The sequence below is a fragment of the Oncorhynchus nerka genome, linkage group LG12 (genome assembly GCF_034236695.1).
Source record: "Oncorhynchus nerka isolate Pitt River linkage group LG12, Oner_Uvic_2.0, whole genome shotgun sequence".
Taxonomy (NCBI): Eukaryota; Metazoa; Chordata; class Actinopteri; order Salmoniformes; family Salmonidae; genus Oncorhynchus; species Oncorhynchus nerka.
The window spans coordinates 55,920,223-55,944,325 of NC_088407.1; the positions used below are offsets into that span (position 1 = coordinate 55,920,223).

The 24,103-nt window shown below is 44.6% G+C and overlaps 1 protein-coding gene across 1 annotated transcript in view; it reads right to left on the reverse strand.

Moving 5' to 3' along the window:
- Positions 1-12,734, reverse strand: part of LOC115138394 (connector enhancer of kinase suppressor of ras 3-like) — an 81,945-nt gene extending 69,211 nt beyond the window's left edge. Inside the window, exon 1 of the mRNA XM_065025660.1 lies at positions 12,395-12,734. Within this exon, the coding sequence (XP_064881732.1) occupies positions 12,395-12,455 (61 nt within the window). The 5' untranslated portion in view covers positions 12,456-12,734. The remainder of the gene's footprint in view (positions 1-12,394) is intronic.
- Positions 12,735-24,103: the final 11,369 nt, after the last annotated feature.

Here is a 24,103-nt window from a genome sequence, read left to right on the forward strand (position 1 = left end):
ACTCCAACGCTCAGACATCATTTAAAAACAAAGCATGCGTGTTTAGCGAGACCGCCAGATCAGAGGCAGTAGGGATGTTGGGCCATTTTCTGCCCTGCTAAGCATTCAATATGTAACGAATACTGTATGGAGTAAAAAGTACATCTTTTTTTTTTTTAGGAATGTAGTGAAGTAAAAGTACAAGTCAAAAATATAAATAGTTTTGTAAAGTACAGATGCCCGCCCGCCCCCAAAAATGACTTTAAAACTACTTTATACCACTGCCGGGGTCTCACGCTCTCTCTCTGACACGCAACGTGTTTCTAGATCTCTTATGATGCATGTGAGTGACACACAAACAGATAGGAAGAACTCCCACAAATCCTGAATGATCGACCAGTTCCTTCTGGCAGTGGAACAGTAACACGGCAATAATCTTTTTTTTTTAACCACAAACACACCCTTTTCCTTTCCAGGTGTGCTTTTCTTGTTTGAACCTTTCTACACACCTGTTCAATGTCTCTCAGCACTATCATGACAGAACAAAAATGATTAAAAGATTATTGTAAATTAAATCCACCGAAATTCTCTGTCAACGTAAATTTACTGAACAGAGAAGTCTGCTCACCTCTTCGATTACCTACTTCAGCAGAGAATGCACAAGACTATCCTTTTAGGTGCTAGCACGGAAGTGTTTGAAATCCGCCATTCCCCCCTTTGAATCAGCTGTTTTCTCTGAGAAAAAGCATCCACATATTTAAAAATGATACGCTACTTATCCTTTCATCTATAAAATGTCTAGCACATCTAGTTCAATTTGCTTCTATAACTTTAAACATTTATTTTGGGATTCCACCCCATTAATGATAATTTGCCTGACGTGAGAGTGGAAAAGGAGAGTCATTTCAATCAAGAGCATTTGTTTCTACGTTTCCTGCCCTGAGCTCCCTCATTTACCTCTGACCTTTTTCAAAAGTAGGCGTTGAGAGGACGGAGGAGAATGGTGATACGAGTCGAGCAAAACCAATTGAGATTTTCTCTTTGTCTGAGTCAGGCCGCACCCCTACCCTTCCTGTTTAAACAAATGCAGGTGCTGCTGGGTAGCTAAATATTACAGTTTGACCATTCAAAACACACCTCAATTCTTTTGTAGTGCCCATTCAGCGTAGGTTGACAAGGAAAAGTGTGTTGTTTGAAATTCAAGGGCTTAGTACTTCTGTTTGGGGAGAGGATTAGTATGAATTTGACATGATATTAGCAGTTGAATTCATCAGATAATAGAACACAGCAGGCCATTCGGCACCGCTGCAAATACCCACACAGAACATGACACAGCACTAACAAGTACTCTATGAAGGAGCAGACCTCTGGAAAAGCAAATGTGCCAGTGAATTCTTCCAAGATATTGGTGGAAAACTAGGTTGATGGTCATTCCATGAAAGCCCAGTCCCTGGAGGGTAAAGGGGAACCCTGGCGGAAGGAACTAAAGACAAAGCCTTTAAAGCATGTGGCAGTTTTTCCCCTTAAGAGGTATGACTTCAAATGGGAGGTATTTTGAATACTTCTCTGTGAAATTTTCACAACTCTCCTTTAACTACAAAACTTAAAAAAGGTGACTCCCAGTCCCATCACATTTGAATGAAAACTGAAGCGTGGCACATCCATGTTGCCTTATCTACCCCTTGTTAGTGATGTAATAAAACTGTAACACACACACACACGACTTTTAATTAACCAACAAGACAGTGGGATTTCCCAAGGGTCCACCAGGTGTTTTTCATATCCTGGTTGAAGCCCGCCAAACCTCCCTCATCCATCCATTTCTCTCACCACCCTGCTTGCCATGGCCGTAGGGCCACAGCAAGGAGAGCCACACCAAGGAGCCCAGGGACTCAAAGAACTGCTAGAGGAATGTGGAAAAAGAAAGCGGGTCCATCACAGCTGCTTTGTACATCAGGACATTTGAATGTAGGGAGTCAACAAGAGGTGGCTGATCTAAAGAGGCAATTACAGTGTGTAAACATCTCTAGCTAGATATGGATGCTTGCCAACACTTAAGAGTACATTGACAGACCTGAATGGATGGAAAGAAGCACATTCTGAATGAAAAGAAGCACACACCAATCCTAGTTATAGGATTGTGTTGGACCACTGAAATTGTAATATTCTCCTTGAGACAGGAGATATCAGTAGTCTGAGGGCTAACATATCAGTTAAACTACAAAAGGCAGACATTACTAGGGCGGTCTTCGACTAAACAAAAACAACTTGGCCAACGAAGAGTCATCTGTCATTTCGACAAGTCGATTGGTCAAAATGTTTAAACATGTATTTTCCATATGTAGACACATTCTATGTTTTTAAAAAAATCAAATCAACTATTTTCAATGAGCTTGTCTGATGCTTTAAGCATACGGGTTGATTAAATAATTAGGACACACACTTGACTAGAGGTAGTACGACAAGCAATTGATTTGATTGTGCCGGGCCGGGCTCAGATTTGCTGCACTGTGTTTAAAAACGACAGTGAGTGACTGACTAGCACCCATTGTCTCCCTCTCCTCCCAGCTGCAGCGACCACCACACATCAACAGTGTGTATAGTGTTGTCTCCCTCTCCTCCCTGCTGCAGCGACCACCACACATCAACAGTGTGTATAGTGTTGTCTCCCTCTCCTCCCTGCTGCAGCGACCACCACACATCAACAGTGTGTATAGTGTTGTCTCCCTCTCCTCCCTGCTGCAGCGACCACCACACATCAACAGTGTGTATAGTGTTGTCTCCCTCTCCTCCCTGCTGCAGCGACCACCACACATCAACAGTGTGTATAGTGTTGTCTCCCTCTCCTCCCTGCTGCAGCGACCACCACACATCAACAGTGTGTATAGTGTTGTCTCCCTCTCCTCCCTGCTGCAGCGACCACCACACATCAACAGTGTGTATAGTGTTGTCTCCCTCTCCTCCCTGCTGCAGCGACCACCACACATCAACAGTGTGTATAGTGTTGTCTCCCTGCTCTCACCACACATCAACAGTCCCTGCTGCAGCGACCACCACACATCAACAGTGTATAGTGTTGTCTCCCTCTCCTCCCTGCTGCAGCGACCACCACACATCAACAGTGTATAGTGTTGTCTCCCTCTCCTCCCTGCTGCAGCGACCACCACACATCAACAGTGTATAGTGTTGTCTCCCTCTCCTCCCTGCTGCAGCGACCACCACACATCAACAGTGTATAGTGTTGTCTCCCTCTCCTCCCTGCTGCAGCAAACCACCACACATCAACAGTGTGTATAGTGTTGTCTCCCTCTCCTCCCTGCTGCAGCGACCGCCACACATCAACAGTGTGTACAGGAAGCTGACGCTGCAACATAATTACAGCCATTTCTGACTATAAAGTTGTTACTGAAATCCCTAATTTGTTTAGGAAAAACATTCCCTATTCCCTCAACCCTAGCTCTCTTTACGTGACGCATGTATGCATCGCATGCACATGGCCAATATGGCCTGGCATGTCAATCACATCAATAAATTGGTTATAACAAACTCTGAACACCATAACGGAAAAACGGATGCAGAGGACGTGACAAATAAACTCGAAAACTGAGGAATGTTTAGGCTACTGGTTGCTCATGAGGTAAAAGGGGAAGTCAGATGTGTGGAATTGTTCTCAACACCAATATAATGGTTAACTGTGCCATTATGCACATCGCAACATGGTCTAGGAAAAGGCGCCAATTCAACAGCGCACCGATGTGTTTCTGAACCGCAGACAGCGACCACTATCCAACGCGGGAGAACGCTCATTTGTCATAAAATAATATTATTTTATTAGTGTTGCACCATTGGTCCTATATAATATAACCATAACCACTTTCAGTAGCACATGTGCCATCCCCACAGCCTTCACAATAGATTAGTCCACTCAGACAGGCACAAATCAGACCGGTCTTGTACATCATGAGATAGATATCTATCTATTATTTTTTGTTGCTACTACTCGACTAAAGAAATTTCGGTCGAGCAACCACCTTTCGACCAGTCGACTAACTGGGTGCAGCCCTAGACATTACTAGGGTTGCAAAGGGTCGGAATTCTTCCGGAAATTTTTCATGGGAAGTTAAGCCCTGGAATTTTGCTTAAATTCATTTAAAAAAGTTAGCTTTTAACCGTGAACCTTTTTTGTGGGATACACGTAAGGCAATTCTAGGTATTGTGGAATATTTTGTTTAAACTATCCCCAATTCAATGGAATTGCAACCCTCTGCATGCACAGTGCATTCTTCCATCACATGTGCAGTGCACTCTTCCATCACATGTACAGCTGATTCTCAAGATCTCGCACACTAATGAGATGCTATTGAGCCCGCACTACTACACTGTCTGAGCCAAGGACTACATGCTTTCTAGTAAGTTTTGATTACAATACTGGGTGGGGTGAATATATTTTATGTGACATACATAATTTTCTGTTAACTTGTAAATAGTAGCCTACAGAAAAGAGTGTTTAAATCATTTCTAACTTGTTAATTTCTGCTAGTTAGCTTTTGCTACCATGTGGGTTTTAGCTTGCTTGAGCCTGCTAACTGAGGAGTGTTAATTCACCTGTTTCCATACACGTTTCATTTTCAAACATTTATTTTACAAAGGAGTTGTTTAATCTAACTGCTTAACTTTTTATCTGTTCATGGAATTGTTATTTTTATTGCTCATTTTTTCCCGAATCTTTACAGGAAAATGCCACGGGCACTATCTGACGTGTGGATACATTTCACTGCAGCTAAGGTAGAAGGAAAAGCTGTGTACATTTGCAAATACTGTGCCAAATCATGTGAAGAATGCAACAAAGATGCAGAATCCTCTGGCCATGTGCATAAAGCTCACAACAAGCAACCTCTGATAAAAGTCCCTTTACTTCTATTTGAGGTGACACCTTATCGATAGCAACAGCTCATGGTCCTCCTGAAATCAGTTTTTTTTTGACAATGGAGGAACGTAGTCAGAGAAATGCTGATGAGTGTCTTGCTCTAGCTGTGTATGCAACTGGTTCCAGTCTGATGCTCACAGGCATTGTGTATTGGAAGAGATTTCTGAATGTTTTTCGCCCAGCATACACCCCTCCAACCAGACATGCTGTATCTACTCATTTGCTGGATGCAGAGTTCAACAGACTTCAAGTGAAGGTCAAGCAAATCATAGAGAAAGCAGACTGTTGCAACCATCTCTGATGGGTGGTCGAATGTTGTGGGCAAGGAAAAATTAACTACATCCTCGCCACCCCTCAACCAGTATTTCACAAGAGCACAGACACAAGGGACAACAGGCACACCGGTCTCTACATTGCAGATGAGCTGAAGGCAGTCCATGACCTTGGACCACAGTAGGTATTTGCACTGGTGATAGACAATGCTGCGAACATGAAAGCTGCTTGGTCTAAAATGGAGGAGTCCTACCCTCACATCACATCCATTGGCTCTGCTGCTCATGCATTGAATCTGCTCCTCAAGGACATCATGGCACTGAAAACAATGGATACACTCTGCAAGAGAGCCAAGGAAATGGTTAAGTATGTGAATGATCATCAAGTTATAGCAGCAATCACCTCACCAAGCAAAGTGAGAAGAATAAGAGCACTACATTGAAGCTGCCCAGCGACACCTGTTGGGGTGGTGTTGTCATCATGTTTGACTGTCTCCTGGTGGGGAAGGTGTCTTTCCAAGAAATGGCCATATCACAGCCTGCCAATATGGACAGCCCCATCAAGAGGATCCTCCTGGATGATGTATTTGGGCGAGAGTGGTAAGCAGCCTGAAACTCCTGAAACCTATAGCAGTAGATATTGCACAGATTGAGGGAGACAATGCCATCCTGTCTGATGTTCAAACTCTGCTTGCAGATGTAAGAGAAGAAATCGGTACTACCCTGCCCACTTCACTGTTACTCCAAGCAGAGGAAACTGCAATTCTGAAATGCATCAAAAAGCGTGAAGACTCCTGCCTGAAGCCCAAACACACCGCAGCATACATGTTGGACCCCAATTATGTTGGCAAGAGCATCCTGTCTGGTGCAGAGATCAACTAGGCCTATGGTGTCATCACTAGTGTGTCTCGCCACCTTGGCCTGGATGAGGGCAAGTTTCTTGGCAGTCTGGCGAAGTACACTTCCAAGCAAGGGCTTTGGGATGGAGATGAGATATGTTGTCACCACTGCCATATTGCATCAGCCACCTGGTGGAAGGGACTTTGTGGATCTGAGGCGCTTTCCCCTGTTGCCTCAATCCTCCAAATCCCACCAACATCAGCCGCCTCAAAGCGCATTGGGGATCATTCAATATTCCCTTTTGTTGTTGTTCAGTGAAATCATCCCATGTGATGAGTCAACTCATTTAAAGTTCAATTCATAACAAAAAATGATAATTATATTGGAAATAATTAAATCATTTGCAATTATGTCTACTGATGATAAAGGTAAAAGGTTTACATTTCTGTCTCCATATGATATGGTAAATATATCCAATGAAAAAAAACATCTACATTTAAATGGTGTGAATATTAATTTACATATATTTTCATTAATTCCCATGGAAAGTTTGCACCTCTGAATATTCCCCAAAATATGCACTCCTAGACATTACATGTGTTAATGTCAGCAGTGGGGATAGCCAACATGAGGAATGCAATCTCTTGGGACAGCCTGTGGTTGGTAGAATGTAGACTTGCCTAGACATGTTCTCAACATGCGGTCTCACATATCATACAGTATATATGACCATCTAGGCATACTTGAGAGCCACAAAATATTTCTCAATTCCCAGTATACAACATATGTTAATTTGGTTGTAGCATGAGAGCGCTTAGGATAAATGAGCGAACAATAACAGTGTGAGGGGGAGTGAGAGGACTTGGACTTGTATGTGTATATGCAGTGTGTTCTTTACCGAGAGAGGCTGAGCAGTCATTCTGGCTCAGGCATGTAAATCCTCTAGAAGCAACTGGTGGGGCAAGTGCATAAAAGGACATTCATTCGTGTTTTCACTGCTGATTCACTGAGGCAGTAGTTTGGTTCAGTAGCAGAAAGCCAGCCCAACACATTCCTGTCATATCCAGTGACTGTTATAGCATAGCTGACTCCATAATGCTTTGGTATTACCAGCAACACCACTGTAGTTTGCACTTCCTGCCCTTATCGAACAGGCCTATTTGTCACTGATGGCTTATTTGTTGTCACTGTGCATAACACAAAACACAATTAACAGACATTCTATTGTGAGGTCAAAATAAATACCAACCATTTCAGTTGTTTACAACACTATGTTAAGTCTAGAAATATCCCTCAGATGATTCCGAAGTTGAGGTACACCATCTTTCGCTCTCAAGCGCACACACAAACAACTCTCTGCATGGGCAGTCAACCACTATGCTGCAGTGACCCGTGTGTGCCCTGTGCAGTGCCACCTCAGGTTGCAGTTCTTTTCAGTCCAAGTGTTAAGCTCTGTGTGTGTTTGAGGCCAATACTCTTAGGGCAGACTGGGGCCAAACCTCTAGCAGCACTGCTAAACTCAGATGATCTGGGAGATTTGCGATGCACATGAAACGCCAACTGCCGCTGCCCGGTTCCCAGAGCATCATAAAATGAATGTTGGTGGATCATGCAAATGTCAACGGATTCTGGTTTACAGTTTGCAGCCTTAATTGAACCTCAGAAAATATCATGCACATTCTAATAAATGATTAAATCCTTGGCCTAACCACCAACTCATCCAATCCAACACTGTTGCACACAACTAGGACAAGGGGGAAATATTAACAATGTATTAAGTCCCCATATGGTGAGCTCTTACCGGTCAGGTTAAACACATGGGCCTGTGAGGAACAGGACAGGCAGGGCGCAACCATCGTCATCACTTTCAAGTCCCTGTCCCCCGGTGAAAATCCTCTTACACAGCTTCCCAGAGGTCTAAAACCCTTCCCACTAGGAAGTCCCACAGATCTCTCTAGATCAATAATGCTGCTCTAAAGAGAGAATGACAGGATGACTGGAAAATTGGTTAGTGACAAAGGACATGGTTTTATCTGAATGATTTCCATGGAAAAACCTGCCTCTTTCATTCTATGAACGGGACACTAGTAGGGTGGAGGGGAGTTCCGTGGCGCTAAGACCAGTACAGGTGACATGAACACCTGCCTCTCTGCTGGCTGTGTACACAGTCGATGCAGGTTATCATAGGGGATTAATAAAGCCTTCATTGTGAGGACTGTTCAAACATGTACCAGCGTACGGGAGGAGAGAGAAGTGCATCCTCATGTGTAGTAGAGAGACGCATGGCTTAATAAGGGTCAACACTACGCGGCGACACGATTATTGCCTGATAAGGATCATGAGAAGGCCTCGGACATGCTCTATAAGCAACGGCACTGGGCATGAGTGCACTGCATACATAGCCTCGAAAAAGGTATTGCAGCACCCCCCACCCCTAAACATCTTCTTGCGGCTATGGTTGTACACTTCCCGCATGCACAATCCAGTACACACATGCTAATCACCGGATTTGGCATGCCAATGCACACTCTTTACTTTTGACATTTCCATCCTGTTACCTCATTGGGACAGATGTAGGCCACTAGATCAACCACTTGCTAATCGTGGCCCATTGCTTAAAAATAAACCTGTCGCTACATTTCTCACACCAATTACAACAGTCGGCATGCAAGAGCAGTTGCGATTGGAGTATTTCGTTGTCAAATTATGAAGACCTTGGAACATATCGTTACTGTAACAATATACTGCTGATATTTATCTTAAAACTACAGTCAGCAGACAGTAATGTGAGTTGCCACACAAACTATGAATGCCTCTTCTTACTCACCAACTTGAACAGTATGTGTAAATTTACATATTCAGAATGCCTGAACAAACTTGACACAATTTCCCATGTAAGTAGGAGGTAGGGTGAAAAAATGTGTTGAGTTGAAAGTGTGAAACTACTCAGCTGAATTTTGAACTAAACATTCTCAGAATATCATTAGCTCACCTCAGTCTGGGCATTCGTCATCGATTCAAGACTATATTTGGAAAATGACTGGAGTCTGCCATCAACTTCTAAACCCGGTGTGGTGTGCTTCTGTGTCTGTGTGCTTGTTTGTTAGTACCTATTGCAAAGGAACATTTGAATTTGAATTCAAACTTTTTATTTAGTGAATTTCACTATATTAGTGCATAAGGTAGTAAGGTGAGTGGTGTCAGGTGGTTAGAGCATTGGGCCAATAACCGAAAGGTTGCCAGTTTGAAACCCTGAGCTGACAAGTTGAAAAATCTGTCATAAGCAAGGCATTTAAACCTCCACAACAGCAGCTCCCCGGGAACCCAATGTGGCAGCCCCCACACCTCTCCAATTCAGAGGGGTTTGATTTAATTAAGACACCCATTAGCCGGCACCAATGGCGACAGCTAGTCTTACTGGGGTCTGACAACGAAAAATAGTTGACATGCATTACCATGTAGTGTGTGTGTGTTTCCATCTGTCAGTTAAACATACATGTCAGTACATACACACAACAAGTAGGTAACATTGGGGAAAGGCGTTGTGAGGTGTTGCTTTATTACGAGACAGTTAAAAGAGGAAGTCAAGTTTCAGTTGGACCTTGTGTGCTATTGACAATAAAAATAAATGTAATCCTTTTAATGATCGCTTTGAAGACCTGGTGAGAATGGTGCCACAGGACATCCAGTCAAACACAATGTTAAATGGAGAGATTTAACTAGCCTTTCAGTCACAATATACATTCACGGACCACAACTAATAAGCTTCCAACAATCAAGTCAACAAACGTCTGTTGACCAAAATCACACTGAAGCAACCATGATCCCTCTGAAGAAAACAACCTTAGGGCAATTAGCACAGGCATCACTGGTGTTTGTTGAGTTCAAACCGCATGTTAGGCACAAATGGCCCGTTGTCATTTTAGGCACAGCGGCTGTTCATTGGCTGTCCACTGAACAGAGCCCTCTAAAAAGCCAGTGGTAAGACCCTCTCAGTGGATAACTGCTGAGTCAGACAGGACCTGCTCGTTCTTCTCTCTGGCTGTGTACTGAGCTAATCCACCCTCCATCCACTAAACTGGCTCTATTCATTGGGCGCAGAGAGTAACCCCCCACAATCCCTTTAGCACATCTACACACTGAACAGGAAGAGTAGGTGGCCTACACACCAGGTTTGCTTCATTCAGCAACTACATAAGAGCGGGCGGCTGTGGATTTTCAGTTCAGGGCAGTGAAAGAAGTAGAAACTATCAAATAACATTACTCAGAAAAAAAATCAAGACCCTAGGATATATCAAACCATTTCAGATCTGACTTTTTTCTTGACATACAGATACTCAATCTGGTCTTATTCTGTACGTAACTGAGACACACCATTTAGTATGACATGTTATGTTTGGTATTGTTACTTAAGGCAAAAAGGAAAGGGAGGGTGGTTGGTCAGGTGTATAACCCGAACATCAAGCAACCCAAAGGTTACGAGTTCAAATCTCATCATGGACAACTATTGCATTTGAGCAACTTTTCAAGTTAGCAAACCCTTCCCCCTAACTCTATCCTAACTCCAAGCTAATGTTAACTAACCAGCTAATGTTAGCCACCTAGCTATAATTCGTAACATATCATACGAAATGGGTGATGGACATCCACAAATTAATTAGATACCATACGAAACGTAACATATGATACTAAATGGAGTGTTTCGGATTTAAGTAGAGAATAATATGAAATGCTCTGAGACCAGGTTGAGATAATTCACTGGCAGATGGCCTTGGGTCATGCTGACATATTGTACTTGAAAGTTGAAACACCTTTTGAGCCTTCAGATTTTGATAAGGGCGAGCACAAGAGGCACTTCTATCCACCTAAAATGTTTCATATACTTCCCATGACATCTCTTGAAGCAAAGGTGGAGTGTAGCTGTGTATAGGGGACTGTTGATACTTCATATACCAGTAGCAGACAGTCACTTTACATGCCAACGTTGTGAAAGGGCTCAGGTAGTTCAAAGAAAATAGTCCTTTGGCGATGTCATACATTTCCATAACCAGCATTCCAGACTGAAATCTCAGAGCAAGAACCTGCTGGGTGTTCCATACCACATTTATATATGATAACTTCATGAGCACCTATTGACGATAACCCCCCCTGACCAGAAGATACTTTCATAAGGTCTCGGTGATCCTCTGAACGTTAAAACGCATTGCTTGAGGCATGGTTTTGGAAACACAAGGAACTGATCTTTCATATCAGCAAAAAAATATTTCCACAAAACCAAAAGGTTAAACTACTACACAACTTTATTAGGGTCAGTGTTCCCTCGTAGCCTTATCTGCATGTTTACATCCCTTGTTCATGGTAAGACGTAGGATGCAACCGGTGGTAATTAGCTATCTAGTTTGCGCCGAACACCTGTGTGTAAGCCTAACTTGGGAGGAAGTGTAGTTTGACAACTGGAGGCACACACAGCTTGTGGATCTGTGCAAAATTGCTACAGTAATTGTATCTTTTTTATTTGAAAGATTACTTCTTGCTGATATGAGATATGAGGGGCATATCAGCATGTTTCGAAAACCGGTTTGAAAGCGATGATTACTGGCGTTTCTAAACGTAAATACACTGCGTCTGAATTGTAACAACGTTAGTTCACATGGAGCCCACAGTTGGTGAATGTAAGGGCTGAAAACTAAATATGGATTAAAGTTTGAGAGCTAGGTGCTCCAATACAACATTTTGCTAGCTGTGTTTGACCCAAATATCACAGTTTTGAGTTGAGTCCAGTGTTTCAATCATTTTGTCATAACTAGCTGACTGGGACAATTATACTTCATTAAGACTCATATTCAACTCAATTATGCCTATAGTAAAAAAGAACTATTGTAACACATTGTGCTTGCTAAGTTGTGAACCTACATATGACTGCACTGTTTTTGGTTATTACTCTAACAGTCAGAATCCAAAATGTATCGCGGTCTGAAGTCGACTTCTCAAAGAACAGTGCAAGTGGCAATACTGCGCCCTTCTCAAACAATGTTGCAATCTGGCTGGAAACGTTGTTCCACTTGTCACAATCATTTTGAGTGTCTGTCAAAGATAACACAGCTGTTACTTATAATATATTTTGAATCAAACTTCAAAACAATAGTAATTTACTATGTGTATATAAGAATATCTAAATATAATATGCATATGTTTCCCTTTGTTCTATGTGCAACAAGTTGTCAGGGACGACAGTTTGCGGCTGCACATAGTGGTTAACGAAACTTGAAATAACAAAAAGCGCGTTGCAGGGAATGGCGAATATGCGGTATTGGGTGCTGGTTTCAAGTTTCATATAGGGGTTAACATGGGCAATTATTGTGAAAGTGATCCATACCTTTCATCCAGTCGACAACTTGCTTTGGTGTCCACTTCGTTATTGGATCCATTGCTTGCATCTCAAACGAACTTGAACAATAATTAGAAAACGACCATACAAAACACTGTTTCGGTAGCCTAGGATTGTCACTTTATTAATTTATTATCAAACTCCCATTGCTTCTTGATCTTCTCTGTATAGCAGCTGTCTCTCTGTGATCCTCTTCTCTCTAGCTCGTATCCTCGGCGCACTCAGTGACTGGGAACTCTTTCACACGCATGGCTAGAGGCAGGAGTGAACCCCCCCATGGTTCTTCACTAGGCTTGAGATCAAGTTGCACAGTTTCTGCTCAGCTAAAACTACCCAACGGGGCGGAGCAATCAACACCACCACAAATAATGTGCGACGGGTGCAATTGCGGACCATATTTCGGGGCGTTCCTGCATATCTTTACACTTACATGGTACATTTTTAAATTAAGACAGGCGGGAGGCGTGGGTGCTGCAGAATAGTTGGTGGCGTTAATGTGTCATTTGCCCCTGCCAGCATGCTATAGCCTCCCGTCTGCTATGCTAGTGTAACAGTATAACTTTAGACCGTCCCCTCGCCCATACCCGGGCGCGAACCAGGGTATGGGCTCCGCACACATCAACACCAGTCACCCACGAAGCATCGTTTACCCATCGCTCCACAAAAGCCGCGGCCCTTGCAGAGCAAGGGGAACCACTACTTCAAGGTCTCAGGGCAAGTGACGTCACTGAATTAAACGCTATTTAGCGCGCACCACCGCTAACTAGCTAGCTATTTCACATCCGTTACATTAGCGGGGACGATCGGTAGACAAGTGTCCTTCGCCCCCGTCGGGCATGTTTTTCTCCGGTACACAGCAGCCAGGGGTGACACTGTGTGCTAGCTAACTATCAAGCTAGCACACAGTCTCTAACTCGCTAGTTAGCTAGCATACGTGTCACCCCAGCCTTTCATCTGCTGTACTAGCGGGTGCGCCCGGTAAACAGTGTCCTTCACTCCTCCCTGTCGGGCACTGCTTTCCCACAATTCTATTAACGATGGTGAGGGCAGGTGTTCGGCAGGCAGGAGCGAAGGACACTGTCTACCGGTGTTGCTCCCGTTAGCTAGCAAAGAGGCCTCCGGTGGAGAGGGGTGAAAGAAAACTCAGATAATACTATTATTTATTTTGACCCACATTCAAAAGTGCCACACAAGCATGAATATGTCATGCTTCGTGGGGGGGTTGTTCCCCCCCTTGCCTTGAATAATGTTGGCAAGGGCCATGTCTGAGACATAGATATCAAATCCATAAGGGACTGTGGGTAATTGATGACTGATTGATTGATTTACAAATAATAATGAGTAGTTATTTTTGGTGCAAGGTGATTTGTAGTCGGCAGCTGCCTGCTCTTTCGGCTGCCAAGCCCACAGACAGTAGCAGGCCTATGCTATAATAAAGTGTTGCATTCACAAAAGTTTGAAAATAATAACATTCTTGAATTTTGTTTACCGTGTGTTTCTGTCTCTGCAGATTCATATATTATGAGTGATGTAGTCTATGTTCTTTTTTTAACAAGATAAATATTATAGACTATGTTTCATCACACCACAACTTTTCGGCTGCGTCCCAATTCTGATTTTTTTTCACTAATTGGTCTTTTGACCAATCAGATCAACTCTGATAAAGATCTGTTGTGATTGGTCAAAAGACCAATTAGTGGGACAAAATATCAGTGTAAACACAGCCTTTGTAGCCTACACTTTAACCTAACTAGCAGGCTAAAAGAAAATGCCTGAGTGGAGTTCCCACATCTGGTTTTCAGTGGAAAATGAAGCTAGATTGAATTAGCTGTATCCCTGAAAACATTATACTCCCGGTTGTGCCTACACTTTGATCAGATTAATTCTTATCAGGCCTATCATTGGTTACAACTCACGGCTGCGCTCTGTTGGTGAGCTATTACTCTGCAGGCAATTATAAGCCACTCACTTCTGAATTGTCCTACTACAAGTTATGCTTTGCTTATTATAACAATGAGGACTTCTAGCCACATTGGAAAGCTACTTTTATAATAGCAAAGTTGTGATTGGATCTGTGGCAGTGTAACGGATGTGAAACGGCTAGCTTAGTTAGCGGTGCGCGCTAAATAGCGTTTCAATCGGTGACGTCACTTGCTCTGAGACCTTGAAGTAGTAGTTCCCCTTGCTCTGCAAGGGCCGCGGCTTTTGTGGAGCGATGGGTAATGATGCTTCACCGTCTGGTACGGCAACTGCTCCGCCCTCAACCGTAAGGCTCTCCAGAGGGTAGTGAGGTCTGCACAACGCATCACCGGGGGCAAACTACCTGCCCTCCAGGACACCTACACCCCCCGATGTTACAGGAAGGCCATAAAGATCATCAAGGACATCAACCACCAGAGCCACTGCCTGTTCACCCCGCTATCATCCAGAAGGCGAGGTCAGTACAGGTGCATCAAAGCTGGGACCGAGAGACTGACATTTAACATTACATTTAAGTCATTTAGCAGACGCTCTTATCCAGAGCGACTTACAAATTGGTGCTTTCACCTTATGACATCCAGTGGAACAGCCACTTTACAATAGTGCATCTAGGTCTTTTAAGGGGGGGGGTGAGAAGGATTACTTTATCCTATCCTAGGTATTCCTTAAAGAGGTGGGGTTTCAGGTGTCTCCGGAAGGTGGTGATTGACTCCGCTGTCCTGGCGTCGTGAGGGAGTTTGTTCCACCATTGGGGGGCCAGAGCAGCGAACAGTTTTGACTGGGCTGAGCGGGAACTGTACTTCCTCAGTGGTAGGGAGGCGAGCAGGCCAGAGGTGGATGAACGCAGTGCCCTTGTTTGGGTGTAGGGCCTGATCAGAGCCTGGAGGTACTGAGGTGCCGTTCCCCTCACAGCTCCGTAGGCAAGCACCATGGTCTTGTAGCGGATGCGAGCTTCAACTGGAAGCCAGTGGAGAGAGCGGAGGAGCGGGGTGACGTGAGAGAATTTGGGAAGGTTGAACACCAGACGGGCTGCGGCGTTCTGGATGAGTTGTAGGGGTTTAATGGCACAGGCAGGGAGCCCAGCCAACAGCGAGTTGCAGTAATCCAGACGGGAGATGACAAGTGCCTGGATTAGGACCTGCGCCGCTTCCTGTGTGAGGCAGGGTCGTACTCTGCGGATGTTGTAGAGCATGAACCTACAGGAACGGGCCACCGCCTTGATGTTAGTTGAGAACGACAGGGTGTTGTCCAGGATCACGCCAAGGTTCTTAGCGCTCTGGGAGGAGGACACGATGGAGTTGTCAACCGTGATGGCGAGATCATGGAACGGGCAGTCCTTCCCGGGAGGAAGAGCAGCTCCGTCTTGCCGAGGTTCAGCTTGAGGTGGTGATCCGTCATCCACACTGATATGTCTGCCAGACATGCAGATATGCGATTCGCCACCTGGTCATCAGAGGGGGAAAGGAGAAGATTAATTGTGTGTCGTCTGCATAGCAATGATAGGAGAGACCATGTGAGGTTATGACAGAGCCAAGTGACTTGGTGTATAGCGAGAATAGGAGAGGGCCTAGAACAGAGCCCTGGGGGACACCAGTGGTGAGAGCGCGTGGTGAGGAGACAGATTCTCGCCACGCCACCTGGTAGGAGCGACCTGTCAGGTAGGACGCAATCCAAGCGTGGGCCGCGCCGGAGATGCCCAACTCGGAGAGGGTGGAGAGGAGGATCTGATGGTTCACAGTATCGAAGGCAGCCGATAGGTCTAGAAGGATGAGAGCAGAGGAGAGAGAGTTAGCTTTAGCAGTGCGGAGTGCCTCCGTGATACAGAGAAGAGCAGTCTCAGTTGAATGACTAGTCTTGAAACCTGACTGATTTGGATCAAGAAGGTCATTCTGAGAGAGATAGCGGGAGAGCTGGCCAAGGACGGCACGTTCAAGAGTTTTGGAGAGAAAAGAAAGAAGGGATACTGGTCTGTAGTTGTTGACATCGGAGGGATCGAGTGTAGGTTTTTTCAGAAGGGGTGCAACTCTCGCTCTCTTGAAGACGGGAGGGATGTAGCCAGCGGTCAGGGATGAGTTGATGAGCGAGGTGAGGTAAGGGAGAAGGTCACCGGAGATGGTCTGGAGAAGAGAGGAGGGGATAGGGTCAAGCGGGCAGGTTGTTGGGCGGCCGGCCGTCACAAGACGCGAGATGTCATCTGGAGAGAGAGGGGAGAAAGAGGTCAGAGCACAGGGTAGGGCAGTGTGAGCAGAACCAGCGGTGTCGTTTGACTTAGCAAACGAGGATCGGATGTCGTCGACCTTCTTTTCAAAATGGTTGACGAAGTCATCTGCAGAGAGGAGGAGGGGGAGGGGGAGGAGGATTCAAGAGGGAGGAGAAGGTGGCAAAGAGCTTCCTAGGGTTAGAGGCAGATGCTTGGAATTTAGAGTGGTAGAAAGTGGCTTTAGCAGCAGAGACAGAGGAGGAAAATGTAGAGAGGAGGGAGTGAAAGGATGCCAGGTCCGCAGGGAGGCGAGTTTTCCTCCATTTCCGCTCGGCTGCCCGGAGCCCTGTTCTGTGAGCTCGCAATGAGTCGTCGAGCCACGGAGCGGGAGGGGAGGACCGAGCCGGCCTGGAGGATAGGGGACATAGAGAGTCAAAGGATGCAGAAAGGGAGGAGAGGAGGGTTGAGGAGGCAGAATCAGGAGATAGGTTGGAGAAGGTTTGAGCAGAGGGAAGAGATGATAGGATGGAAGAGGAGAGAGTAGCGGGGGAGAGAGAGCGAAGGTTGGGACGGCGCGATACCATCCGAGTAGGGGCAGTGTGGGAAGTGTTGGATGAGAGCGAGAGGGAAAAGGATACAAGGTAGTGGTCGGAGACTTGGAGGGGAGTTGCAATGAGGTTAGTGGAAGAACAGCATCTAGTAAAGATGAGGTCGAGCGTATTGCCTGCCTTGTGAGTAGGGGGAAGGTGAGAGGGTGAGGTCAAAAGAGGAGAGGAGTGGAAAGAAGGAGGCAGAGAGGAATGAGTCAAAGGTAGACGTGGGGAGGTTAAAGTCGCCCAGAACTGTGAGAGGTGAGCCGTCCTCAGGAAAGGAGCTTATCAAGGCATCAAGCTCATTGATGAACTCTCCGAGGGAACCTGGAGGGCGATAAATGATAAGGATGTTAAGCTTGAAAGGGCTGGTAACTGTGACAGCATGGAATTCAAAGGAGGCGATAGACAGATGGGTAAGGGGAGAAAGAGAGAATGACCACTTGGGAGAGATGAGGATCCCGGTGCCACCACCCCGCTGACCAGAAGCTCTCGGGGTGTGCGAGAGCACGTGGGCGGACGAAGAGAGAGCAGTAGGAGTAGCGGTGTTGTCTGTGGTGATCCATGTTTCTGTCAGTGCCAAGAAGTCGAGGGACTGGAGGGAGGCATAGGCTGAGATGAACTCTGCCTTGTTGGCCGCAGATCGGCAGTTCCAGAGGCTACCGGAGACCTGGAACTCCACGTGGGTCGTGCGCGCTGGGACCACCAGATTAGGGTGGCTGCGGCCATGCGGTGTGGAGCGTTTGTATGGTCTGTGCAGAGAGGAGAGAACAGGGATAGACAGACACATAGTTGACAGGCTAGAGAAGAGGCTACGCTAATGCAGAGGAGATTGGAATGACAAGTGGACTACACGTCTCGAATGTTCAGAAAGTTAAGCTTACGTAGCAAGAATCTAATTGACTAAAATGATTAAAATGATACAGTACTGCTGAGGTAGGCTAGCTGCGTTGTTGACACTACCCTAATCAAGTCGTTCCGTTGAGTGTGAAGTTTCTACAATGCTGCTATTCGGGGCTAGCTGGCTAGCTAGCAGTGTTGGTTACGTTACGTTGCGTTAGGAGAACGACAATAGCTGGCTAGCTAACCTAGAAAATCGCTCTAGACTACACAATTATCTTTGAAACAAAGACGGCTATGTAGCTAGCTATGTAGCTAGCTACGATCAAACAAATCACACCGTTGGGACTGTAATGAAATGAAATGAAAATGTGATACTACCTGTGGAGCGAAGCGGAATGCGACCGGAATGCGAAAGTTCTATTCAGTAGACGTTGGCTGGCTGTTGGCTAGCTAGGAGTGTCTCCTACGTTAAGGACGACAAAATAGCTGGCTAGCTAACCTCGGTAAATTAAGATAATCACTCTAAGACTACACACTCTAAACTACACAATTATCTTGGATACGAAGACAGCAAAGACAACTATGTAGCTAGCTAATACTACACTAATCAAGTCGTTCAGTTGAGTGTGATAGTTACTACAGTGCTACGGTAGCCGGTGAACGTATGCTAGCTGGCTAGCTGCTAGGCAGATAGGAGGACGACGAAATACGATAATAACGCAATTATCACTCTAAGACTCCACACTCTAAACTACACAATTATCTTGGATACGAAGACAGCAAAGACAACTATGTAGCTAGCTAACACTACACTAATCAAGTCGTTCAGTTGAGTGTGATAGTTACTACAGTGCTACGGTAGACGGTGAACGTGTTGGGCAGATAGGAGGACGACGAAATACGATAATTACGCAATTATCTTTGATACAACGACGGCTATGTAGCTAGCTAAGAAGAAATTGCTAAGATTAGACAAATCAGACCGTTGTCCTATAATGAAATGTAATGAAATGTAATGAAAAAGTTATACAACCTGCAGACCGAAGGAGACCGAAGCGCGGATGAAAAACAGCTTCTATCTCAAGGCCATCAGACTGTTAAACAGCCACCACTAACATTGAGTGGCTGCTGCCAACAGACTGACATTGACACTGACCCAACTCCAGCCACTTTGATAATGGGAATTGATGGGAAATTATGTAAATATATCACTAGCCACTTTAAACAATGCTACCTTATATAATGTTACTTACCCTACATTATTCATCTCATATGCATACGTATATACTGTACTCTATATCATCGACTGCATCCTTATGTAATACATGTATCACTAGCCACTTTAACTATGCCACTCTGTTTACTTTGTCTACATACTCATCTCATATGTATATACTGTACTCGATACCATCTACTGTATGCTGCCCTGTACCATCACTCATTCATATATCCTTATGTACATATTCTTTATCCCCTTACACTGTGTATAAGACAGTAGTTTTGGAATTGTTAGTTAGATTACTTGTTGGTTATTACTGCATTGTCGGAACTAGAAGCACAAGCATTTCGCTACACTCGCATTAACATCTGCTAACCATGTGTATGTGACAAATACAATTTGATTTGATTTGACTGTTGTTGATGTGTGCAGAGGGTCCCTGGTTTGAGCCCGGGTATGGGCGAGGGGACGGTCTAAAGTTATACTGTTACATTGATGCTGTTGACCCGGGTCACTGGTTGCTGCGGAAAAGGAGGAAGGTCAAAAGGGGGGTGAGTGTAACGGATGTGAAATGGCTAGCTTAGTTAGCGGTGCGCGCTAAATAGCGTTTCAATCGGTGACGTCACTTGCTCTGAGACCTTGAAGTAGTAGTTCCCCTTGCTCTGCAAGGGCCGCGGCTTTTGTGGAGCGATGGGTAACGATGCTTCGTGGGTGACTGTTGTTGATGTGTGCAGAGGGTCCCTGGTTCGCGCCCGGGTATGGGCGAGGGGACGGTCTAAAGTTATACTGTTACAGCAGCTTCATTAAATAGTATCCACAAAACACCAGTCTCATCGTCAACAGTGAAGAGGCGACCCCGGGATGCTGGCCTTCTAGGCAGAGTTGCAAAGAAAAAGCCATATCTCAGACTGGCCAATAAAAATAAAAGATTAAGATGGGCAAAAGAACACAGACACTGGATAGAGGAACTCTGCCTAGAAGGCCAGCATCACAGAGTCGCCTCGTCACTGTTGATGTTGAGACTGGTGTTTTGCGGGTACTATTTAATGAAGCTGCCAGTTGAGGATTTGTGAGGCATCTGTTTCTCAAACTATACAGTCTAATGTACTTGTCCAGTTGTGCACCGGGGCCTCCCACTCCTCTTTCTATTCTGGTTAGAGACAGTTTGCGCTGTTCTGTGAAGGGAGTAGAACACAGCGTTGTACGAGATCTTCAGTTTCTTGGTAATTTCTCACATGGAATAGCCTTCATTTCTCAGAACATAGATTAGACTGACGAGTTTCAGAAGAAAGGTCTTTGTTTCTGGCCATTTTGAGTCTGTAATCGAACCCACAAATGCTATTGCTCCAGATACACAACTAGTCTAAAGAAGGACAGTTTTATTGCTTCTTTAATCAGAACAACAGTTTTTAGCTGTGCTAACATAATTGCAAAAGGGTTTTCTAATGCCTTTTAAAATGATAAACTTGGATTAGCTAACACAATGTGCCACTGGAACACAGGAGTGATGGTTGCTGATAATGGGCCTCTGTACGCCTATGTAGATATTCCATTGGGAATCAGCCGTTTCCAGCTACAATAGTCATTTACAACATTAGCAATGTCTACACTGTATTTTTGATCAATTTGATGTTTGTTTTTTTTTTTAAATGTGCTTTTATTTCAGCACATGAAACCAACACTTTACGTGTTGCTTTTATATTTTTGTTCAGTATATTTCAGGTTCAGAGTGAAGACCCAAAGCTGACAACGTTAGGTTAAACTATGCTTGGTGTGACAATTTACAAAGACAACTGTATTATATTGTGTATTTCCTGACCGTTTTTGACCTGTTTTGTGAAATGCCAGAACTTCATGTCACTCTATTTGCCATAGGGGTGAAAATGTCGTACCATTCAGTAATTCATAAAGTATGGGGTGGTATCTGTGTTTTCAGTAAACAGCAGAATGAGGGGGGTATCTGTTGTAATGGTCTTTGTTCTCACAGGTAGCCATAGTGAGTAACCAATAGCAATAAGGCCTAAGCAACAGATGGTTTCTCATACAAACCCAATATATTTTCCTCAACCCCCTCCCTCTCTCTAAAACACATCTTGCTAGGGAGAGTCTCCTACTAACCCTCTCCTCTGCACAGCTGGAAGGGTACAAGCTACACTTTAATCATCAGCTTAAATTACACCTGAGCACATATCACTTTGCTGCCGGGCAATAAAATACTAAAAACCACAATACTATTCTACTGTACTATTCTGCTTTTTCTCCTCCTTCCTGTTTGAACATGCTGCTCATTATGCCTGCTAAACTGAACAACAGGGACTAGAGAAGCAAGGGTGCGTGTCAATGCTCTTCCCTCAAGTTAGAGGGAATGAAAGATGGAGGCTCCTGGGTGACGCAGCGGTCTAAGACACTGCATCTCAGTGCTAGAGGCGTCACTACAGACCCCGGTTTGATTCCAAGCTGTATCACAACCTGCCATGATTGGGAGTCCCATAGGGCAGTGCACAATTGGTCCAGTTTCGTCCAGGTTAGGATTTGGCCGGGAAAGGCCGTCATTGTAAATAAGAATTTGTTCTTAACTGACTTGCCTAGTTAAATAAAATAGAAAATAAATAAAGGTCTGGATCACAGATTTAAACACACACTTCTGACCACCTGCACAACATACCAGGAAAAGGTTTGTTTATGACTAGGAGATACAAAATGTATGAGACAGGATTTTGGAGTAATTTGAGAGGTTACCCAGACCTAGTCTGGTGATTTGACCTGTTTGACTGTAACTACCTGTAAACTTGCCTGGCAGGGAGTTCTCTGTTTGATCAGGGCACTAACAAGTGAGGGGGAGGGGACAAAGACAAAGAAAATATGAAAAAATAGGGACCAGAGAAAGAATCCTGATATACGGATCCCTTTGAATAACCCCACCACCCACCCACCCACCACAAACAGGAATAATTCATTTACAATAACAAGGCTAAGTTGGGCTGTGATGAGTAGGTGGATCAACGGAGAAATCACTCACATCACGGCATGCCAGTTATATTTGTGGACATCCCACACCCACGGTAAACAAAGCCATTGTGGGGGTGTTGTGGAGTATAACTTGCTGAGACATGATGGGAACAATTAGTGTGTGAGAGAACACAGGCACGAATCTCCAAGGGAGGCCAAGGAGAGTGAATTCTGTAATATCACAGGAATATGATGAAGGCCAGGAGATGTTGAAGAAGGGTGAACTCTTCAGTCAAGGTGTCTGGGGTGAGAGTGAGGCATCCACAAATGAAAGTGTTTGTACTGTATTATGTTGCTAAGTAAAAAATAATATCACAAACTATTGTATAACAAAACTATGTTAAGATCCAGAGAAGGGGATCATACTTCACTTCAGAATGTAAAGTAGAGTTTATGTTTGATGATATTTAGGTTATGATGACAACATGCCACAGATAGTGATATGAGTGTTTGACAAATGGGGTCTTAACAGTTAGTACACCATTTAATCTCTCCCATGGCACAGCATATGTCCTCTAGTGTTGCTAGGCATCATAAATATGTCTGAATGCACTGAAAGGGGGAGTCTGTAGCCTACTGCAGCTCCACATTCCTTCCCAAGGGAATGTGGTAAATCCAGAGGATTTGGGAAGCGTGGAATTCAGGAGAGGTCCTGATGGGATTACTGAATTATGGGATTGTTGTATGGAGGAGGCCTGGGGGGAGAGCAGGCCCCTCAGCTACATTGTAGTGGCTGAGGGAGGTGAAGGGGGACATTGGGTGAGGAGGTTGAGAAAGGGTGGAGATGAGGAACGGTGGGGGGGGGGACGCACGATTCACACGGAGCACAAAGCTAATCTGAGAGTAGGACCGACCTGAGGAGAAAAAAAAAGAGTTGTCACCTCTTCCTGTTTGTGAACAGGATTTCAATAGGAGCATGTGCTTCGTCCTGTACAGCACAGGCCACCTACAGTTGAAGCCGGAAGTTTACATACACCTTTGCCAAATACATTTAAACTCAGTTTTTCACAATTCCTGACATTCCTGGCTCCACTTTATTTTAAGAATGTGAAATGTCAGAATAATAGTACAGAGTGATTTATTTAAGCTTTTATTTCATTCATCACATTCCCAGTGGGTCAGAAGTTTACATACACTCAATTACTATTTGGCAGCATTGTCTTTAAATTGTTTAACTTGGGTCAAACGTTTCGGGAAGCCTTCCACAAGCTTCCCACAATAAGTTGGGTGAATTTTGGCCAATTCCTCCTGACAGAGCTGGTGTAACTGAGTTAGGTTTGTAGGCCTCCCTGCTTGCACACACTTTTTCAGTTCTTCCCACATATTTTCTATAGGATTGAGGTCAGGGCTTTGTGATGGCCACTCCAATACCATGACTATGTCGTCCTTAAGCCATTTTGCCACAACTTTGGAAGTATGCTTGGGGTCATTGTCCATTTGGAAGACCCATTTGCGACCAAGCTTTAACTTCTTGACTGATGTCTTGAGATATTGCTTCAATATACCCACATAATTTTCCTCTCTAATGATGCCATCTATTTTGTGAAGTGCACCAGTCTCTCCTGCAGCAAGCAAAGCACCCCCACAACATGATGCTGCCACCCCCATGCTTCACTGTTGGGATGGTGTTCTTCGGCTTGCAAGCCTCCCCCTTTTTCCTCCAAACATAATGATGGGTCATTATGGCCAAACAGTTCTATTTTTGTTTCATCAGACCAGAGGACATTTCTTCAAAAGTACGATCTTTCTCCCCATGTGCAGTTGCAAACCGTAGTCTGGATTTTTTATGGCAGTTTTGGAACAGTGGCTTCTTCATTGATGAGTAGCCTTTCAGATTTTGTCGATATAGGACTCGT